Source organism: Lichenostomus cassidix, chromosome 6 (assembly GCF_008360975.1).
Source record: "Lichenostomus cassidix isolate B80296 chromosome 6, HeHo_3.0, whole genome shotgun sequence".
In the NCBI taxonomy this organism is placed as follows: Eukaryota; Metazoa; Chordata; class Aves; order Passeriformes; family Meliphagidae; genus Lichenostomus; species Lichenostomus cassidix.
In genome coordinates, this window is record NC_139487.1 from 5158665 (window position 1) to 5181917 (window position 23253).

The following is a 23253-nucleotide window of genomic DNA, read 5'->3' on the forward strand; positions in this document are numbered from 1 at the left end:
GTCATTTTTTAAAATGCACTCAAATGTCATCTTGGTGTACATTGCAAAACTCTTTGTATTAAAGCCAGAGCCACAGAACATTGAAAGAAAACAGGAATTCCCCAGCACATCAAAAGCAAACAGTCAGGAAGTAATTATGCAGATAAAGTATGCCCTGAAGTAAAAGCTTCAACAATAGCCATAAAAGCTGCATATTATAATAGCCAGCAATATCTAAATAACTGAATTCCTAAACACAGAGCATGTGCTTCTGCAACAAACAAAAAAAAAAAAAAATCAAAGTTATTAACTACTCAATGTGTGAGGTATGGTGTGCACAGAAGAATGTGACAGCTCTATGCCATTCCAGAAAAGTGCATGTTTCAAGTCATCTCTTAGGATCTAATGTTCATTTTTAGTGTTTTATGAACTGTGATAGAGCAGATGGCAACAACTAGTTTGAAGTACTGTATCCAAAGGAAGTTATTACCTCTCATGCCTCACTAAAATGGAAATTTAGCTCCTCTGTTGTTTCAACACTGTCAGCACAACACTTCCCAAACAATCTACCATTTACTTTCCCCCAAATGCATTTGCAGTAACTTTTCTTAAACTGTACATGAGTTTACTACAAATGCTGCTTTTTGCAAGTATTTTGACTTTAGCCAAGAAATTCTATGCTACCACTTTCATACTTCTTGTTACTTGAACAACTTAAAAATCGGCTGCATGCAAAAAGAATGCTTTATGTTGTTGGTTGTATACAGTTCAGTCATATCTCAAAGAGATTTCAGATGCTGAGCAGTCTGTTGTTTCTATCAAGATTCAGAGGCATGCTAACAAAAAAAGCTGGGGGTATGGAAGGAAGAACTCAATTTCCCTCCTGTTTACAGAGTCTGTGGACTCTTGCCAGCAGCATTTAACGTGGGTCTTAATTAACCAGCATTGGAAGAACACTCCAAATGAATATTGTACTTTGACCAAGAACAGAAGAACTTGTGGTGGCAATGAGTGAGTTAAGTGGCAGCTGCTGGAACAAGTTAAGAAATCCAGCTTTGGTTATAGTCAGATATACTGAACAAAAAAATTAATATTCTATAAAGGAGACACTTTATGCAAGAGATGTGTTTGCTTCTATATAGGAAGATCATGCAAAGACAGTTTTAATTGTGCATCTTACCAAGAAAATGTGCAATGATCTGTTTCAGTAGCATCTCCACGACACATCCTAAAATCCTTTTCCTTTTATTCCCATTGTTACCCTGCATTTTCTTACAAATTATTTTAAGTGATCACATTCATACATTCTGATATTCACCAGGGTTTTATTGTTTGGATTTGCATTCTCCCTATACACTCTCACACACAAAAATGCATACGAATGTTTAAGAAAATTCAGTTTGGGAAAGAACAAAACATTACTTCAAACTGACTGAATATGAGTGTACAGTTATGCTCAGACGTGCAACTGGCCCCATCATGTCAAAAATTCTTTAAAGAATTAAGAAATAAATCATGTAATATTGGCTAGCTGGTTTCTATGAGACTGCTTCCCCGTCACAGCAGCTTTCTTACAAATTCTCCTGTATGAGGCAAGTAATGAAACCAGCAGGATTAAGGGTAAATTAAACCCCATTCCTAGTTACAGCATACTGGCAATTCCAATGCTAAATTACAGACAGCCCATGACTGATTGCAGGGATATTTCAAGGTCATTTTAGACAATTCCAGCATTCTTGCAATAAGCAAATCTTTCAAGAACATATGAAGATCTATGTCCAAGACAGTTAAGTGCATTCAGGCTTAGTGACAGCTCTGGAGTGCACTGGTAGCAACTCTAACACTTAAAAAGGCATTTGAAGTTTCCAGCATTTGTGTGTGCTAAGGATTTTTAAAACCTCTTTTCAACAATAGCTGGTACCAATGTTCTGAGCAAGACAAGCCCAAATTCACCCAGTGAGCTTCAAATTAAGTTTTCTGATCCTCATAACCTGGGAAAAGGGGAGAAGAAATCAGAGCAGCAAGTCCTCCTGTTGCAGGTCAGCTCTGTGAAGAAAGCATTTCCACCCAGCTCCTGCAGCCCAGCTCTCTGTGCTGGACCACAGAATAGTCCAGCAATGTTAAATATTTATACAACTTCTGCTGATAAAGTTTCCAGGTGACAAAGATTGATACAAGAATAAGCAATGAAGACAGGTTACTGTTACAGACTGCTGGATGATTCACCCCCGGGATAACATCAAGCTACAATTGAATATGATCAAGTAGGAGTTCATTGAAAATAGCAGGTTTGAAGAAACCTGTGTTAGACATCTCAGTCAGCCCTCTCATTGTGACTGCAACCTGATGGATGACACTCATCAGGAAATGTCAGCAAATTCAAGGGAGCAGTAGCTCTCAGAAGAAAAGCAAGGATAAATAGCTGGAGGCTATCTTTGTTCAGACGTTTAATGGTAGAAAATAAAACACCATTTACAGGACAGTTGCATCACTATTCACCAGAATATCTACGACAAAAAGGATGAGCAGTTTGTGATGGTGTCATCTGAACAAGGCAGAAGCAAAAGAAAACACCTCCACTGACCTAAGCAGCAGCTGATGGAATGGCTGGATGAGCTTAATTGATTCAGTAGCTCTATAGGACACATGGAAAGAAGAGATATCAGGCTTATTACCTGATAATCTTACTCACCTGACAACAGCAAGCTGACACCTGTTGAAGTGTCACACTCTGGGGAAAGTTTCAACTCGGATTTCATAAGCAGAGGAAGCAGCTCACAATAAACACACATGCAAGGATCTTCAGTTGCCATAAAATTGTAAAAAACCCTCCAGAAAGCATCTGAGGTCTCCCCTTTCAAAGGCTTTTATAACTAGACTCCCTAGAGAGAAGTGGGGGAAGGCTTTTGTGTACCCAAGGGCCTGGCTTTAAAACAAAACACCACACCCCACACAAACACAAAAAACATGTGTCAAAACCAACCACCGAGCACTTTCCCACAGCAGAAAAACGTCATTACTGGAGTTTTCATGGACAGCACGTGCTGAACAGCACAGACAACAGGGATGAGGAGAAAAGAAAGTGAGATGGCAGAGTCTGAGCCACTTCACATCATCAGATCTGAAAAAGGGGGGCTGAACAGATCTGTAGAATGAGCACAGGCAAAAATACCAGGTGAAATTCAGAGAAGATGAAGTGATGCTGATGGTAATAGGATGTGATCATGAACTTCATGGAGGGATGGGCTTTGCCTATTACTCTCAAACAGGAGCAGGGGTCACAGCACCTATGGAGCCATGCAGTTCCCAGAACTGATCTGCCCTACACTCATGCCAGTGTGTCCCAGTCCCTGTTCCCCATCCCATTACTGCCAGAAGGACACTGCCACCCTGACCAGGCAGTTTCTATTCAAGGGACCACAAACATCTGATCCATTTCAGCACTTAATCCATCCTGCTCTCCTGGAACACACTTGAAACTTTACCTGTATTGATCATATTGCCAGGCACTACTTTAAATGCAGGGTCTAAGCACTCACAAAAATAGTGGCACACAGCAGGGGTTTATGGCTACCTTTCCAACCTGCCAGAACTGCACTGGCAGAGAGAGGTATCTTTCTAGACAAAGCTGGAATATATGAAAATAAATATTTATTATGGCTACAGGAATTTGCAGCTGATAAAGCAAAAGGAGTATTGAGTTTATTTTAAAGGAAAACAATGCTACTATCAGTTAGAGACAAGCTTATCATTAAAATAACAATGAATTCTACACCTCCTTGAATTTTATAGCTGTGTTGTTTAACTGCAAAGAAGTTTACACGTTCCTTTTGCTTTCAAATATTCCTCTACCAAGGCAGCAATTATTCTTTAGGTTTTCATACAGCTTTGAGAATTCAGGCTTCATACTTGTGTGAAAACTTCCTTTATCAGTTTTTCCACTGTACCATAGGAGAACAACAGCAATCTCCTTGAAAGGATTATTCCAGAAGGTTTAAGAATTTTATAAATCTCACATGGAACCTCAGATAGAACTTCACATACAAGTTTCTACTATTTGTGAATGCAGTTCTCTATTTTTTACAAGACAGTGTTAAATCACATACACTGGAGAGTAGAGTGAATTTGCATCTGCAGCTATAATATAATTACACATTTGGGGAGTATTCCTCCAGGGCAAAGAATACTACATCATTCCACTGGAGCTACGCAGTATTATTTGTAATATCACAGAACTTCAGCAGTAAACAAAACATATCAAAACAGAACTAAGCACATACCTGTATGAAGCTGGACTTTACCAATGATTCCCTCTACCAGGCCCAGACAAATGGGATTCCAAGCCAAAAGAAGATCAGTGGCTGCAAAAAAGAACAAAGTTCTTGTTTTTAAACAGTTATCTCAACAGGACAATTAATCCAGGGATGATCACCCTCTCCACTTTCCCCACCTTAGAGGGGAGGAAATGTACCATAATTCCAGCAATAATGAGATGATGCACACTTTCATTTCTGCTTGTTACCACAGACTAAGATTCCAACATAAAGCCCTACTACAGATATTTTCCAGATTTTTGAGGGGGAAGAAGTACCTTTGGGCTACAGTAACTGAGTTTAATGGAAGCTTAATTCTTCTAACATCCATCAGAATTTGTAATGTAACCAAAAATTGACATGGCTGTAGTGAAATTGAATAGAGGTCACTGAGTTAATAACACAGCTTCAAAACCCAGCAGATGTTGACTTTCACCCCCAGCTCCTCCCATTTGTATCCAATTCCCATTACTTTCACATCCTCTTTCTATAAACATGCACACAGACATTTCCTCTTCTGTTAAAACACTTTCCACAGCCACAATGGAATATCAAAGCACACAGAGTTAAGGTTTAGGTTTCTAGTTCTCCTCCTGCTAACAAATTCCACTGAACCATGCAGGAAGTAGAAGAGAAAGAAGGAAGGCAATGAGTTTCTAACAGTGGTGAAGTACCTGTTCAAGGATTTGAAAGTGTGGGAATTCAAGTCTTTAAAGTGAAAATAAATACTTAAAAGCAAATATCTGTGTAGGAGAGAAAAATCTCAAAGGAGGTTTTTCAATACCACGAAGGACAAGCTTGTTATTATTTACCCAAACACATTTGTTCCAAGGTAAAAGAATTTCTCCAGTTTTAACATCCAGACAAATGAAACATCTTAGCTATTGTGTGAGTAGATGAACATTTGGAAGAACAAATTCACACAATGCAAGAGAATAACATCTACCTAAACACACTTTATCGACAATACCTTAATTTCTTCTTGTAAACCTGAGATCTGGAGGTGACAACTATTGCACGATGCATGACTTTTCTACACACTTGTTTTAAAATATTGAATCCTCCTTGAAACATTTGCAATTTAGGCCTTGCTATTCCAAAAACACACATCCTTTTCCTAGCTTCCAGTACAACATTTAACAGCACATGAGATTCAGCTAGTTTCCTCATTAAACACAAGCATTTCCATGAGATACAATAGAAAGAGCTAAAGCCAGGGTAGATCTGGAATGAACTCATTAAATGGGATAGATCACATGTGCCTGGACACAGACAAGCAAGAACTAAAAGCCCATAGCAGCAGAATTGAAAGCAATGTTTGCAGGAGCAGTGCAGGGCTGCAATTACTGTGTGCAACCAGGCTGGACCAAATTCCTGGTTTGTCCTTTCTCTGCAGGAGTGCTCTGGACAGTGACCTGAGCTGCACAGAACCCTGCAAGAATCATGCCAGAAGGAAATGACCTTCTTAAGGAGACTAACACAGTTGAGCATCAGGAAATCAGTGACAGTGGGACTGACAGAGTGAGCAGTGTGATTTGCCCTCAATCCCTGCTGAAGTACTGAACACATCTGTATCCTCATGACAGATTTGTGCTCATAAAGAACAAGTTCTAGAACAGCCTGAGCTCAGTTTCACTCCAAATAACACACAGGAGTATCTGTGTGCTGAGTGGAAAATCTGCACTATCAGCAAAGAGGAATTCAGGCAATTCCTCACTCCCAAACCTTCCACCTTCTTTTCCAATTCACCCACACAATCCCACTTTTGTTTTCAACCTGGGACTCTTCTACAGCTGCACTGTCTCTCACTTCATCTACTTCTTGCTGCCTTTGTAATTAGTTTTAAATTCATATTTCCACTATGATAGCTGAAAACCAGCTAGAGGCATCAAGCAGCAAATAAAGCCAGGCATAGAGGGAATTTAAAGAACCAAATCAGTGGAGGTTTTACCATGGCTACTATAAGCCTAGTAATATAGAAGACCTTCTATCTTTCTAAAATACTGATTTCCTGCTATGACAAGAGATATTAATAAGAAAACCTCACTTGCTATCCAGAGCCTTCCTCTAGGAGTTTACAAGACTAAAAAAAAAAAAAAAAAAGAGGAAACAAGATTTTGTTTTAATTGGAGGAATAAAGAAACAGTATTTTAAACCTGCCTGCAAAAGGACATAAGTTGGTCTTAGACAGCTATTCTGTACTCTTGTGGGCTCCTCTGACAGAGGCAGCACCAGATAATCCAAGACTCCTACAGGAATCCTACTAGCCCAGCTGTAGAGACACAATGAGAAATGGCTCTAAACCTGAGGTACAGAGAAGCTTTAGAAAAGAAGGAGAATGTATTTGGAATCAATTCTCTTTGGAATCAAATACATATTCCATTTTAAGTGTTTAAAGGCAGCAAATGTGGATCCACCAGCTGGGCAGCACTGGTTCCTGAGATAAGTGTGATTATCAAGCTACTAATGGTAAACACTGTTTGGAGAAAATTTTCTATGGGGAAGGCAGGGCATAGGGGCAAAAAAAGACACATATTTAGCAATATATAAGGAGATTAACGTGGTTTTTTTCAGTGTCCAAGAAAACCTAGATGCAAAGAAGTCTTACAGGAGAAATGCCTGGAGGCAGTGACAAAATATGAAATGTTGAATCACAGTGGTTTCCTTTTGGAAACAGCATCACAAAATTTGTTTTTCTTACACTATTTCTAGAGAACTTTCTATTGGAAAGTATGTGTGACAGCACAGAAGCAAGCAAGTTATTTTAACTAAATAAAACATACCTGGTTCCAACCTTTTGATTAGGACTTTGTTATTGGTTAGAGTCCCGTTTCCTGTGTGACAACCACATCTCAGCTCAGAGCCAACACCCAACCATGCTGAATAAATATCATTACAGTAATTACCAATATGAACCTCTTGCTCTTGAAGAGTGCACTCTGGAAATGTGAGATGGATGAACCAAACAAATTAAAAGGTTTAAGTATCATTCTGAGTGCACTCCTATTTACTCTCTATAGCAAGAAGCTGCCTCCAACTTTTGCCTAATACTAAAATTATTCAAAATTGTTCCCTTGAAGCCATTTGGTCTGTCTGGCAAATCTGGCAGCAGCAATCTCCAGTCACTATCTTGTATCTTTGAAAATTATAACTGCTCTATATTTAAAATCATTACATAAGCAAAGATGCAGAGATCCAAGAACGTTAACCGCAAGCCTGTAGGAGATTAGTCTCTAACTGTAAAATATTTTACAGAATTTAAGAGGCAGCCTAAGATGGTAGACAGTGATATATGTTACAGGAGGTATCCACATCCTTTTAAAGCCATAAAAAGAAGGGAACCATACAAAACAAAACTGAAAACCCTCAGTTAGAAGTTTTCAGACAGCACATATAAGAGACCTTGTCACATTTCTGACTGCTGAATGCTGAAAGAACTCATGACAAGTTTGATTCTTTTTTCTGTTTCAAAGAAATGCCTGTCAATAAGAATTCACCACCACAAGGCTTTATCAAAGGAAACACTGAACTTTCCTTACACACAAAACAGACTAAATGTTTTGAGACAGAATATGAAACACAATTTATCAATAGTTACTCCTGTTTCCCCACACAAACTTATCTTCCTATAAATGTCATAATAATCATCCTTTGAACCTCAGAGAGCCAGGAATAAAGACTTATCAACTTTAAACTGCAACACAGTGATGTTGAAACAGACTTCTCACAGTGTTGTGCTGATGATAGAAGAGCAGTGTCAAAATAGCTATTGTCCCTCAAAGCAGAAAGTCAGAAGCTGTGTCCAAAAAGTTGCTATGAGCAGTGAGATGAGTCCCATGGAAGATCTTCCCTGACTTGATGCATTCTCTGCTGTCCTCAATGTGTTTAAATTTGAGAGAACTGCCAGTGTTTGACAGGCCTCAACACTCTGATATATACACTTGCTCACCAAGTTTCCATCCTGAAGTACAAAATTGCTCATTCCAACCCTTATCCCACTAAATAAATTCAAGCTACTGAAATAAATGTTGGGGGTTTTTTACTGATTCCTGTCAGAAATTAATGATCACTGGCAGTGCATTTATCACAGTGATTGTATCAGCATTGCAGCTGCAGCAAAACACAACTTGTGTCACAAATTGAGAACAAAACCAGCTTTGATGTGATTGACTTCCACCACCACCAGCAGCGATTCAGAGCTGTGCAACCCCAGATAAAGTTTCTTTAATTCTTTGTGTTTACACAAACATAACCCTGATAAAGATGATACAAAAGCAACTTGGAAGAGCATCAAAACCCAAAACTGCTTTCTGGCTCTTTCTGCAGCCTACCACCAGCTGAGTTGATCCAAGGTCAAGCACAGATTCTGATAAGAAAAACTGCTGCTTTGGGATAAACCACTTGCTCAACACAGAATGGCTCCAGGCAAGTCTGGGGAGGCAGGCTGGCAGCTTCCTTTGGAGAAGGCAGGAAAAAAAAAATATTTCATTTATAATCACTTGAATCCAGCCCATACTGCTGAGCTGCTGCCTGGCTCAATCCACTGAGTAGCTGTAACTATTTATCTTCCAATCCTGCTATAGTTCAGAGGGTGCAGACACACCTCTTATCTCCCTCTTTGCTGGCCTTTGGGAATGAACCTCAGCTAGAAAGTGCTTCCTGACAGTGTACTTGATATAAAAACACTCATCACTGAATGTCCCTCGGGTCACACCTCAGTGTATAAGCACAGACATTGATGTGTCATTTCTCCAGGAGTCTTCCTAGAGTCTGACAGAGCACCAACTCCCAATCATTTTCACCATTCAACACAAGAAACAGATGTTTCTATAGAAAAAAATAAAAGCAGAATAACTCACTGTACACAGCCAAAATAAATCACTCAGCTTTGCTAATGTAAATTTTAACAATTAAAATCTTAAATTTTTAAGAGTTAATTTTCAGGAAGAAGCTTCAATACTATTTTTAAATAGATTTGATGGGGTTTTTTCTTTAAATTATGTTTGCTTTATATCAAAAACATTTTCAGGACTTTATTATTAGCATTATTTGACCTTTATGATCTCTTGTGGCTTTTCAAAAGCAAGTCTGCTCCCAATTTCGAGTTCTTCACTAATAGTGTTCTGGAACTGTAGCCAGGATTAAGAGATTACAAATTAACTGGGAAGACTTAGAGAGTATAAAGTTGAACTTCTTTCTCATGGAGGAAATAAAGCACTGCTTATGCACATAAAACTTAGGCTAATTGAGTTTTCCTTTCAACGTATTTCTAAAACTGTATTTAAGCTACTCACAAAAAGATGGAGCATTAAGACATTTAGTATTACAAGCTCTTAATTGTCATAAACTTTATTTGCTTGCATATTCTCCTCCAAACTTTATCCCCAAACAAATTATCCCTTCAGCTAATCACCTGATTAAGTATCTTTAATTTGTCATTTATACATCTTGTGCTGTCTGTAGGTGTTACAGTCTCGAGAGGTCTCATCACTCAGAGCTGAAATGCTTTGCCTTGGAAGAAAAATGGGATCACCACTGCTTCCCAGTCTGGCCCTGCTGTAGGAGACATCTGGAGGATGATTTTTTAAAAATTGTAATAAATTTTAATAAATTTTCTCATTGCTCCTACACCTCAGAGCCTGCTTATCCTGCCCTCATGGAAGGATAAACAGCCAAGTTGTGCTTAGGAAAACAAGATAGTTTATTTCATTGATTGGGACACTTCCCTTCAATAGCTCAGCATCAGACTGAACACAAACAGCTCAAGCACAATTTAGTGACAGATTTAAAGCAGTGGGGATGGGAGCACACAATACACATTTGTATTACTGCTGCCAAAGCAGGATGCAAGTCCCAGAGAAAGCACCTAACAAAAATGAATCCCTACTACTCATCGTGATAAAGAAACACTTCTTTGTATTCTGGCACAGTTATAAAATCCCTTGAGTCACCAGGCATTGCTCGGGAAACTGGAAAACATACGGAAAATGTTCAGTTGTCTGGAGAGTGTCCAATGTTACATGGAGCTGCACAAGGAACTCCTGTACTAGAAGTGGAAACAAACTGCTGCTACCAGTGTTTGCTCCAAACAGAGTCTGACCCTGTGCATCAGTGGCCTCCAAACCTTTTTTATCAAGTACCACACCAAGAAAATAAAAATTAGCACGTATGCCAAATACGTATATTTATTTATTAGTCCAGTAGAACGTGTAAATAATTTATATTGCATACATTACAAAACATACAAAAGATAAGAGGTTTTTAATGGGGGAAATAAACACTGTTTTAAAAAACAGTGTTTATCTTCCTTAATGGTACAGAATATTTTCTTCCCACACCCCAGTGGACTGCCTTGAGCACCCACAAGGAGTGTGAACCCCACTTTAGAGACCACTGATGTAGGTGGCTAAATAAATAGAAAAAGCTGTTTTGTGCATTTCAGCCATTTGAAGTAAGAATCAGCTCCTCACATCCCTTTCACAAACCTGTAAATACCATTCAGAAAACCACCCAGCAGGGACTCTTAAAATGCAAATAAGTGCCAAGCCACTGGAGCTCAGAGGGTTGGTTTTTTGCTTGGTTGGTTTGGCTTTCTTTTTTACTTTAGAGCTTCCCTTTATTCTTCACATTGCTGAACTCTGTTAACAAATACATATTTTCTCAGAAGTGATTCAGAAAAGGAGAAAATATCGTCTATCCTTCCAAAAGCAACAACACTGCACTAATTAATGTTATTCCACACCAACACACATTGATTTCCACTTTTAGCTGGCATTTCAACAAAGTTTAAGTTGTTTGAGGATATATCCTTAAAGCTAAGAAAGCAGTAGGTTGTCTGCATTTTTTTTAATCCTATTTACTCAGCAAGAAGGAAATCATCAATCCGGCAGGAGAAAGATTTTATTCCAACCTACTTACAAAACTGACAGCTAAAACACTGTGCTCACTCATTCTGCAGATTCTCTATTAAAGTTTGCTCAGTTACAGCTACACCAAAAGAACACCACAAGAAAGCTACTCCATCCTCAAAAAAATTAAAATATAAACATTAACTGAGCAGAAGGATTTCACAATTATGGAAATTAGTTTGTTTTACTAATCACTGAGCTGACTGATGCTAATGCTTCTTAAGAGCCATGAGAGAATTACAGCGTGAGCCAAGTCTAAGCAAGGTAGAGCTTTCCCTCACTGTCACCTGTTCTTCTGACTCCATAATTAATTTTCCTCTTTGATTGGCCAACTAATCAGGCTCAAAGCACAAAAAGAATTATGGATTGGAAACAGCAATTTCTAACACTAAATAAGGGAGTTATACTTAATAACTTGGCATATGTGCTTTGGCAACAGACAGGATTTCACACCACACACCCCCATATATTCCCCCCTTTATTTTTATTTTTTAACTGTTGGGGACAATTTGACTACTCAGTCAGATAACAAGCAGCAACATATCATTTAAATGTCACTGGAAGACATGCAAATATAGGGGAAAGCTTAACCATCAACCATATGCACAAAAGTTACTGTTTTTCCTTAACTGAGAAACAGACAAGGAAAAAAGCTGGAAGATAACAATGAATGCCAGACCCACATATTTGCCATTTACATTTTGCAATTACCTCTTGGGGAAGGTCATATACTTTTAAATTTGGCTCAGAATTCTGTTTTCCAGTTCAAAGCATGTTCAAGGGCTTTGTTTTCAGTTTTTCAGAGACACAGCAAACACTGCTCCAGGGCTCTATTCAGGATTTCTCCCTTAAATGGAAAACCTCAGTGTTCAAGTGGTATTTCATTCATTTGGGTTCACCTTTTCAGGAAAACAGTCCTCTCCCAGTTTTTATTGGGGAAGATGTTTGGAGCAAGAAAATACAACTGATGATTAAGTACTAATATTCCTGTTTACTAAACTTTAATAAAAAACAGTTTTTGCACTATTTCCAAATTCTACATCTAGAAATGCAACAATAATTTCTCCTCTTCATGATACTCCATTCCCATGACTTTGTTTTCTATCCAAATCCAATCTACAACAGTTGTTTTGAAAGAATACAAGCAGCATATCAGACAAGTGGCTGCCTTTTCCTGCAGCTCAGAGTTTAAAACTTAACATCACTAAAGTTTTAATGTTTCCTTACACATACAGCTGAAATATCACCCACACCATTAAACTGTGAAAGAACCTAACAAGAACAGTGTTCTCAGAGGAAAAAAGTCACAAGCCTTTGGGACAGATACAGCTGCAGACCTTTCTTACTTGAAGTCAGTGTCTGCTGTTCTAAATATTTTAGTTGCAGTTAGTCTGCAATTTCCTATTCAATATTTAGTTAATAAGAACCCATGAGATCAAAGATGAGTCACCTCTGCCAGAAAAATACAAGCCACAGAAATCCACTTGAATCAGGTTCATATTAATTCCAGGGAAAGAAGGGAAAAAAAAAAAAAAAAAAGAACCAGAAACACCAGAATACCAAGATATCAAGCATTAGAAGTTTTTCATGTATTTAAAAACTCAGGTCATTTCAGCACAGGCAGGAATTACAGGACATCTATACTACAGAGTTGGGACAAGTTTGACATTTTCACAACTCTTTACAGAAGGAAAAGAGGGGAATAAAAGAGACAGGAACACCCTTGTCATATCCAACTCATCATCTCCTAAGACTCAACAGGAAATTAAAGAAACACCTCACCTCAAGGTTTATTTAATTCTCACCAGGCTAGACTGTAACACACTATCAACCCACTTCAGTCTCAGTTTTAGGTTTACTATGTTCTATAAAAAGAATCATGGATGGAATTACAAGGTAGATCTCGCTTATTAAAAGCAGAAAATAATTTATCTCAAATATATACAAAGATCTTGCCTCACAGTCAGAAGCTACAACAGTGACTAATGTATGTAATATTTAATCAGATGAAGGATATAGAGCAGCCCAGTCCCCTCCCTGATCCCCTCTGTTCTCTTTTACAAGAAGCAAAAAGCAGCAAGAGGGACCCAACTGCTGAAGATTTTTTCAGCCTACATTCTCACTGGGTTGCAGCTAATGCAGATCAGTTCTGACATCTGGTTTGTCACATACGCCACAAGTACATGGTGGTGACAACCAGGAAGGAGTAGGGAGAAGAGGGAACAGAATGAGCAAGCAAGGGTGAGAAACAGTGCAGTACCCATTGCAGCTAAAAAGGTGTCAAAAAACAGCTTGAGGTTCCTTAGGAAGTAACTCGAAATATGGAGAGAATTCTTCTAAAGCTATAGCTTCCTGTGGAATTCATTTCCCAGAATAGATAGGCACTTTCCAAGATATACTACTGAAATTCAGGAAGGCAATTTTATATGAAATAACTCAGTAGCATGACTTAACACTCAGGCTGTCACCCCCCAGAGCCATGTCTAGGACTACTCTGTAGACTTAAACTTAGCATTACATGTTTTGGTAGCAGTGTTATCCCTCCTTACACCATTCTTTAGCTCAAAGCCTTCACTTGAGCACTTTCAGACTTCCAACAATGAAACTACTCTCCTTCTCCTCCAGTCTACAGCCATGAAGAACAGCTCAGGAATTCTGACAGGTAATTTCTACATGACTCCTGCAATGCCTTTGAGGAGTAAAGCAGCACAGCTAGACTATTAGATGGCCTTATGATTTGTGACTCAGAGATTTCACACTCTAAGACTAGGACACCTAAGCTGAAATCTATCCCTGCTACTCTAAAGATGCTGTTTGGTAAAATGTTCCTCATTAAAAGTATTTAAAGTGCATTGCATCAGTTGCTGATTCACAAATATTTTCAACAGATAAAAATGAATACTGCAACAACATATTCCTAAAGTGTTTGTTTGAAACAAACAAATGTTCATTTGCCTCTAGCTACAGTTCCAGAGGTCAAACAGAGCTTAAACCAACCTTGTCTTTCAGGCAGAGGCAACAGAGTCTCAAAGCATGATGTCCCCAAAAGCTGTGTTAGACTAATTCCAACCTGTGCACCCCCCAAAATATTTGGTAGGTTTTTTCTCCAGGGTGGTGGGAATCATCATAACTACAAGAAATATTTTTAGTAGCAACTGTTCCCAATCTTATTTGACATTAGTGCCTGGAGTATTATCAAGGCCAGCACAATGATAATAGAAGCTTTCACACCATAACAGCCTCGTTCTTTTTTCTGCTGCTAAAAAACTGGTGAGAAGGATTCAGTGCTTCAATACTTTTCATCCTTTACATATATGTATACATACGCAAAAATAAATATATAATTTATATACAAACATCATTAATAAAACAATGTTTGTAATCTGTGTAGAACTACCAGTCAGGAAAAGCCACAGAAAGCATAAACAGAGTAACCCAAGAGTGAAATCCTGACCAAGACCTGACGTAAGGCATTTAAGGCATGGTTGAACAGCACATGTTTTTTCACTGCACTGAAAAAAGTAGACTCTAGACAGCCAAATTCTTTAAAAATAAAAATAAAAATTTATGATGCCAAAGTGATTCATGGATTTCCTGCAGGTGACTCATTAGTGCTTTCACTTTAGAGAATAAAAAAATACCCAGAAACATCTTGTAAACACAGGCTGACATCCTTCAAAGGAGGGCCAACCTCAGACTTTGCTTATGGCAAATATTTACCAAGATTATTTGCCTTTTTTTTTAATTCAATCTGTTATCTCCATGATTCAAAGAGGTCAGAAACAGAGCTTCCAACATTAGCAAATTTCTGAGCATGCCTTTGTAGCTGAGCGAGCAGAGCATTTTAGAGCTTAGCATCAGCTCTTTAGATTCAGACCTACCATATCAAGCAATGATTTGCAAGGTTTACCATATTATGTCTTTCAACCCATGAATGTGCAAAGATTAATTCAGAGAAGCCTCTGCAAGACAGAATAAAATCAAGGCCTCCAAAACCAAGTAGAGACACATAGTTGAATCACAGCCTTTTGACAGATTATTAAACGTGTCAATGAACACAAGTTATGACTTTGTTTTGGTTTTTTTTTTGTCATAGCAGTGACTCATCACACAGAAATCCATTTACTCATTTCCGGGCAGTGGCCTCAATTATAAACGGTCAAATGTAATAAAATTGTAAACCTGAGCATATGCAGTTTTGTCTTAGCACAAGAAAGAGCTATTGATCCAAGAAACACTTCCTGTAAGAGAACTGTTTCTTTCTTGGGCTTACTTTCAACATACTAAGGTATTTCATTTTAGAGCCCTGGAGTTCACTGTCAAGAAGATGATCCACAGGCAGGGCTGAGAAAACAAAGCTGCAAACCCGTGGAAAAGGGAAAGCATTGCTAACAATTGAGAGTTTCAAGCAGACCAAGGGACTTCAATATCACATTACCTTTCGTTAATCTGCAGGTCACACACAATAGGGATCACATGGAAACTGGCTGAAAACGCAGAGGCAGCTAAGGACAAAATGCTGCTGGAACAGCAGGCAGACAAACTGCTGGGCAGCACTGGCAAAGCCTCCAGGAAGTTAAGGGACAGCAAGAAAAAACAAAACACAGCAATGGCTGCATGAACGCAAGGGATCCATGCTTTTAGAAGTTAAAGTTATCAAACACCAATCTCCAGAACTGCAGTTCACTAGTTTGTGCTTTAATTACAGTGGGTCAAGTAGGAGCTTTCATGCCCATGCAGAGAGCTGTAACAATCACAAACCTAAACCTGAGGGATTTTCCTCACAATGAAAACATGCATTTCCCTGACCAGCAGTATTGTTTGCTATCTTAACATCAATTATTTTCCAAGATCACTTGCAAATCAAAGTATTGCTGGATTAGTGAAGTTGATGGACAAGAATTAGCTATGCTATCTTGAGAGACAGATTGCAATTTTATCAAAGAGATGCAAACAAATTGCGCTAAGACACAACTCAAGGATGAAAACATAACACAAGAAAGTGCAGTACAAGAAACAGTTCTTTGGAAAAACACAGATAACAATGGTATTTGATGTTTATGTTCCAAGTTTGACCAGCCTTTTACAGAAGCTCAGAAAGCCAGCTGTACTCAGATAGCCAACCTGGCCATATGCACACTTAGCCACCCTTTTGGCATAATATAGACCCTAGTTTTAGAAAGGTGTAAATAACATCTGTGCAGCCTGCCACATCTTGGGTGAAACACCCAGCTATTCCGAATTTCTTTAGCATACAAGCAGGGTCAGCATGGTCCTTTACATCAAAGCTACATATTAGAATCACAGAGAATTATGAAAACTGACAGAATAGTTTGGCTTGGAAGGGACCTTAAATAACATCTTGTTCTAACGCTGTGCCACGGGCAGGGATCCCATATGATGCAAAGCAAGCTAATTTCCACGGGTGGCATTTTATTTCATAGACACCTTTACTGATTAACCTCCTAGGTAGGACAGGGTAATTAACCATTGTTTCAAAATTCCCTTTTACACAACTCCATCTCAATTTTTGTTCAGACTGCCTTCCCTTCAGTCTTACATTCATACACGGGGGAGCTCTGTGTAAGTCTCACTTACACAGCCTGTAACCACTAAAAAATTTAGAAGCACTTTAGAAGCCACACAATCACAGAACGTCAAAGGGCTGGAATGGACCTCAAAGATCACCACCTCCCTACCCAGCGCAGCCACCTGTTCAATGCCTCCTAGAAGAGGCGACCGCGGGCACATCTGCCCAAAAACGCAATGCCCGTGCAGGGGGAGCATCCCTTATATAAGGCTGACACCAACCCGGGGATGCTCCCCGGGGATGACCCGCTGCCTCTCGACACCGCACCGTTCGGGTCACAGCGGGCGGGCGGGGGCAGCGCTGGTTCTGCGGGAAAACCACCGCGCGGAGCGGGGACACAGCCGGACAGCGGGACACACGGGACCTGCCGCGGCCCGGGGGAGCTGCGGGGCGATGGGCAGCGCACCGAACCGCCCGCCGTACCGCCGGGAACACCGCCCCGCACCGCACCGCGCCCCGGCCCGCCGCCCCCCGCCCGCCCCCGGGGGTCCCAGCCCGCCCTTCCCCGCGCAGGCGGCGGGCGCGGCCGCGGGGGTCTCACCGGCTCTCAGCTGCAGGCTGCCGTCCCTCCGGCTGCACCACAGCGCCCGCTCCCCGCTCTGCAGGATGTAGTGGTCCTTGGCTTGGAACAGCTCCATGCTCGCACGCCGGGAGCCGCCGGGAGAGCGGGACGGAGGGACGGAGGGAGGGAGGGACGGAGGAAGGGGCGCTCCCGCCGCTCCCGCCGCCGCGCGCGGCCCCGGGGCGGAAGGGGGAATGGCCGGCACGGGGCGCGCGCTCCCGGGCCGCCGCGCGCGGGGGCGCGCACGCGGGCGCTGCCCCGGAGCCGGAGCGCGAGCGGGCGGAGCGGGAGCGAGCTCGAGTTCCGCTCCCGCCGCCGCACGTGACAGCGCCGGCCCCGCCCCGCGAGCGCTTAAAGGGGCAGCGTCGAGGGGCGGGGTCTGAGGGGGCGGGGCATGTGGGGCGGGGCAAGGAATGGGCGGGGTCGCGCTCCCGACCCTGCCCGGCGGCCCCGGGTGGTCCTTCAGCTTTTCCCCTCAGCCCGGCTCTCCTTAGATCGGCTCCCCTCAGCCCGGCTCTCCTTAGATCGGCTCCCCTCTGCCTCTTCCCTCAGCCCGGCTCCCCTCAGTCTGGCTCCCCTAAGCCCGTTCGCCTCAGCCCGTTCCCCTCAGCCCCGCGTCCCTCAGCTCGGCACCCCCCAGCCCCTTTCATTCCCTCTCCCCCCAGCCCCTTTCCCGTCATTCCATCTCCCCTCAGCCCCTTTCCCGTCATTCCATCTCCCCTCAGCCCCTTTCTCTTCATTCCCTCTCCTCTCACCTGCCCTCCCCTCAGCCCTCAGAAGCTGATACACGGTACAACTCGTGGTATAAGGAAATCTCAGGACCATAGCACAGGACATGTTATTTTAAACATTTACCCACAAGGCAGCACTTCCTGACAAAAGGACGAATAATTCCCCTCTGTCTCCTGGGATGGAGATGTACCCGCAAACTTGTCACTGCTACAGACCCTTCCCAGCCTTACTGAGGGTTTGCCCACAGGCTTCCAGAGCTTTTGTTTATTACAGACGCTGAAATCCCACTCGCTGTGAAACTGAGGAAGAGATGGACACAAACAAGCATCCTGACCTGCAAACAGGGAGGGGAGTGATGGAGCAGCTCTGGTGGGCAGCTGGTGTCCCAGTGAAGAGCTACTGGGGACTTCAGCTTCTTCAATTCGCAAATAAAAAGATTTACCACTTGTCGTTAAATCACCTACAGTAGGAGAACAGCACTACATTCAAACTACTCTTTGAAAAGATCAGTTTCTCTCATACAGTGTTTCTCTGTTGATATAAGTGATGCTACCAAACATGTGACTCAAGGACATTAAGAAATGAGAAATCTCCTTATTAAATGTGAACATTCAAGACCCAGGCAAGAGCTTGGTTTTGGAAAGTACTAAGCAGACAGTCTAGAAAAGCACTTAAGCACATGCATGACTTTAGATGTATAATTTAAATAGGTTTAATCATACATCAACATCTTTTAAGATGAGCACTTGCTTCAGAACTTTTCTGCTTTAGGACTAGGAACTGAACTTCTCAATGGGTCAAAACATTATTTTTTCTCCCATGTCTTTAGTCTGCACTATCATTCACTAAATATTTATCACTTGCAATATCATCTCTATTCTGCTTGCATTTCCCAAATAGTTCAGTGTTGTAGCACAATGCATAGGGTTGCCATTAAAATGCTTACAAGGATTTCAAGGACAGACTTTTGTTTTGCCCTTTTCCAAGCTTTGATCTGAGGGTTTTTTTTCCTCTCTGTGGGTAGTTTTCTGTTTGCATTCAGTGTGTTTTCCATAGATTCACAGCTGGGTGCTGTTTCTATGAGCCTGTCAGCTTTAGTTAGCATAGGGCAAAAAATTGGAAGATTAATTTTGCATTTTTGCAATTCATTGCCACTAACTAATGGTAAGGAAATGCGTAGGCTGACAATTAGTCATGCACTCTCTCAGTATTACCTGATTGCCAGCAGCTTCAATTCAAGTTTAAATGCTGATTAACGGAAGGGGATGTGATTTAGTACCACTCCACACTTGGAAGTACAATTGACTGGAGAGATTGGGCAAATATACAACTCTTCCTGAGGTGAAGAGTACCAGATTTGGAAACGGCACTGGAGCAGCATGAGGAACTTTATTTCTAAATGTCGGTCATTAAGAACTTATGGAATGATTTTTTGTTGTTGTTTGTTTGGCTTCAATGCTCCTGGTAGCTTCCAGGGAAAATCTTGGGTCGTCTTTTTTGATGCCAAAGTAACTATAGAAGCCTTTCTTGTTACCCTTCATACTTCTTGTCAGTTTTTAGCCCAACTGTGCTTTGTCCTTTCTATTTTCATCCCTGTGTGTCCAAGGCAATACATCTGTATTCCTCCTTGGCATTCCCTACCCACCTACACCTTCCACATGCTTCTGTTTTCCTTTAGAACTTAAGGAGGTTCTCTTAGTGAGGTTACTTCCCTCTTCCAAAATATGTTTTTGAGAAGGATTTTGTCTGATTTTTAGAGAGGGTCTGTTATGCATTAAACAGAGACTGATGTGTCTGCTTCAAGAAGGAACCTCCTTAGAACAGGAGTTACACAAGAGGGTCTCCTGACAGGGAATAAAGCAGATAAACAAGATTTATTTGGGACTAGAACATTTCTGAAGTTCCTATAAATGTACTACTGAAAAATAGTTGTATGTTGTGTTTTATAACAGAAAAATACAAAACTACTGGCATGAACTTTAGCTTTTTGGCAAGAAAATGAAAACTCAAAAACCAGGGAAAGCAGTTCTGCATAAGAATTTTTGCCTGAACTTATTTTTAGCTTTCTTTTCACGGAAGTAACTTTTTGTGGCAGCTGTAGTTATCTCTAAAGGATGAGTTACTCCAGTATTTCCTCCTACCCCATGAAAATTTCTTACTAGCAATGGGAATATTCCCACTTCAGTGAGCACTAGGAAAAGAACAACCTTTTCCCTTCAAAGCAATGTGTGTGTGGTTAATATCTGCAGTATACTCTGTGGCTTATGGACAATGTATTGATTTCCCTCTGTTGCACTTGCTGTTAAGAGCAAATCAATGGCACCATTTTCAAGAATAAATGAGAGTGTTTTGATTGCCTACGATTCCTTTATTCTGGAATTGCAAATTGCACTTTGCAGACTACCAAACTAGTGCACATAAAAAGATTCCTTACTGTGTTGTTGGACTGACTTCTTCAGTTAAAATATTACTTATGCTATACCAAGGCTACATTTAGTTTGTAATTTTTTCAAAGTAAATGGCAGGCTGTTCTTCATGGTCATTGTAATAAAATTTGCATCTCATTTAAAACAGATTCTACTTGTTTTTGTTTAGTCTGAGAAAGTTACTGGTTTCATTACCCTTTGGAACAACTTATCTCCCTTTCTTTACTTTTAATTTAGGTTGGGGTCTTTAAAGAGCAAAATTACTGATATTACAAAAAAAGAAAAAGACTTTCGCCTTTAGAAAGAATGAAAAGAAAAAATTCAGAATCACAGGAATTTAATATGTCTTAAAAAAAAATTGAGTTTGGTTTGGGTTTTTTTCTCATACCATTTAGCCAGTTTGAATCAATTTTGTATGTAGCTTTCTTGGAAGTTGCTTTAATTTTCCTGAATTTTTGGCTTGGGTTTTTTTTGTTTGTTTTAATATTATAGAAGCAAAAAACATCATTATCTTTATAATGTTATTGGTGTTCACTGAATCTAGCTTTTTCCTTGGGATTTTTCAGTAGATTAGACAGTGAAATAGCAAAAATATCCAAATATATGTATTCCATTATTTGCATAACTAACTTTATGTCCTGTGAATACTGCTGAGGCCAAGCATCAAATGACTTCTGAAGAACAGCAGTAGTTGCCAAGTGCTGAAGTGTTATACACTTATTTTTGTCACTTTTCCCAGGTTTTGGCTGCCCTGGGAAAAGGAAATGTATTAGTTATTCAGTGCAAAAATCTGTCAGTCATATGTGATGGAAATAAATGCAGGAAAAGTGGGGGGGAGGGGGTGTGGAATCACTTTCCTCTTGCTCCCTGTTCTCCTGGCACTCATTATTTTATACAATAGTTATGAATTATTTTGCATTGTTTACATTCATGTCATGCCCTGTTCTGAATAAGGACCCCCACTGTGTGAGGTGCTGTGCAGAGCCAGCAAGGTCTGTTCCCATTCCAGGGATTTAGAACCACTACAAAAGACAAGGTCAATGACAGAATGAGATGTTGAAGGAATGAACATGAGATAATAAGGCTTTTTTCATCAGCCTGAAGCCTGTCTCAGCATTCCAGGATTTAAGCATTGCCGAGTTGTGATGGAAAACATACTTTAGTACTCCATTCAGTTAATCAAGTTTTAACACAAAATATTTACATTATATCACTCTAGTGGACTTCAGTCTCTATATTGTGACTAACATGCTTTTAAAATAGCACCTGTACTTGCACAGCTACAGCAAAATCCTATGCAACAAATTAACTTGGGGTCAAACTCTCCTTTCCTCACCCCAGAAGTTGTTCCAGAGGGAACTTTTCAGAGTAAGGTCTGACATGCTGTGACATTCAGCAACAATGCTGAATACTGCTAAAGCCAGCTTAAATAATCCTTTCCTCCTTCCCAGCTGTGTGTTTCTATTCCTGTCCTTGCCTGCACTGGATAGCCACAAGCACTTGTGCAGCATATTGTGAACTGAATTTGCAGATGCACAAAAACCTATTAAATGCTTTATGAAACTGGACTCTAAACCACCATAAATGGAATAAGAACAAATTTACCTGGCCTTGCTGAAGAGAAGGAGCCTAATTTAGTAGGGTCAGGACTTACCTTAGTGTCACTAGTTTTGTCTTACAGACCCCTTGGCAGCTGGAGCCTGACAGAGGCAGTCCTGCAGTGCATCTCCTGGTTTTTGGAACTCTTAAGGAACTCAGTTCACGTGTTCACCCGTACTCAGAGCAGCAGAGCCCTGTGATGAGTCTCAGTGTCATCCAAAGGAGGTTTTCCAGTGACCATCACCTTCCCAAATGTCAGGAGCTGGAACAGTAAGAATGGTCTTCTGGAAGCCTTGCTGAATCTCAGCCAGAATCACCAACACGCAGATGAGATTATTGTTTTTAACACTGTAAGTGAAATTATTCTGGCAGACATTTGGAGCCATAAAAAACCTCATTGGCACACCTACCCACAGACCTCCAAGAGAACTCATATTTACAGAACCTCAGCCTCTACATAACGCTGCATTTACACTGCAGATAAACCTCCGTGTTTAAGAGAGGAGTAGGGATGTATGAAGTTTGAAAAGTGACACTCAACCCTCTCCTCCTAAAAGCAGAATCTTTAGCTGCCAAGCAACAATTTAGGTCAAAATACACTTATCAGCTTTTCCATCATCTGTGGCATGTGGATAAAAAAGTCCTGCACAGATCTTGCAATCCTCAAGCTCTTGATGCTCAGTTAAGTACTGTGCCGGTAATTAGAATTCTTATGACTCTCAAAGGGCTAAACCAGAAGATTAAAAGAACTTTATTTTCCTGTGAGATTATATATTCTATACTTGAGTAACTGGGATAGATGATCATTGCTATATAAAGGCTAAAAGTGTTTATTGCTGGCCTTGCATTTCTTGTGCAATGGTATGTAGGTCATTGTCAAACCTAGGGAAAGAAGATAGACATCAGACTGAAACAGAGAGCTGACAATCAGAAAGTGTCAGTCCTTGTCCTTGAACACATAGCAGGTTCTTTGCACCACACTTTTGCATTTATGACTAAAGGTAACATTTGTTCCCTACTGTGCACAAGTGTTATAGCCTGACTATATTGAAATGTGTAAAATGTTTTAAACTGCCATGGCAACAGAGTTTACATTCATATTTATATGCAGATAAATGAAAGCAAGGTCTATCTTTTATTAAAA

The 23253-nt window shown here is 40.5% G+C and overlaps 1 protein-coding gene across 1 annotated transcript in view; it reads right to left on the bottom strand.

The window, feature by feature from the left end:
• INPP5F (inositol polyphosphate-5-phosphatase F) overlaps positions 1–17609 on the bottom strand; it is a 39261-nt gene extending 21652 nt beyond the window's left edge. The window contains exons 1-2 of the mRNA XM_085064706.1: positions 17332–17609; positions 4260–4340 (exon numbers count right to left, since the gene is read on the bottom strand). Coding sequence (XP_084920832.1) covers positions 4260–4340; positions 17332–17428 — 178 coding nt within the window. The 5' untranslated portion in view covers positions 17429–17609. The remainder of the gene's footprint in view (positions 1–4259; positions 4341–17331) is intronic.
• Positions 17610–23253: the final 5644 nt, after the last annotated feature.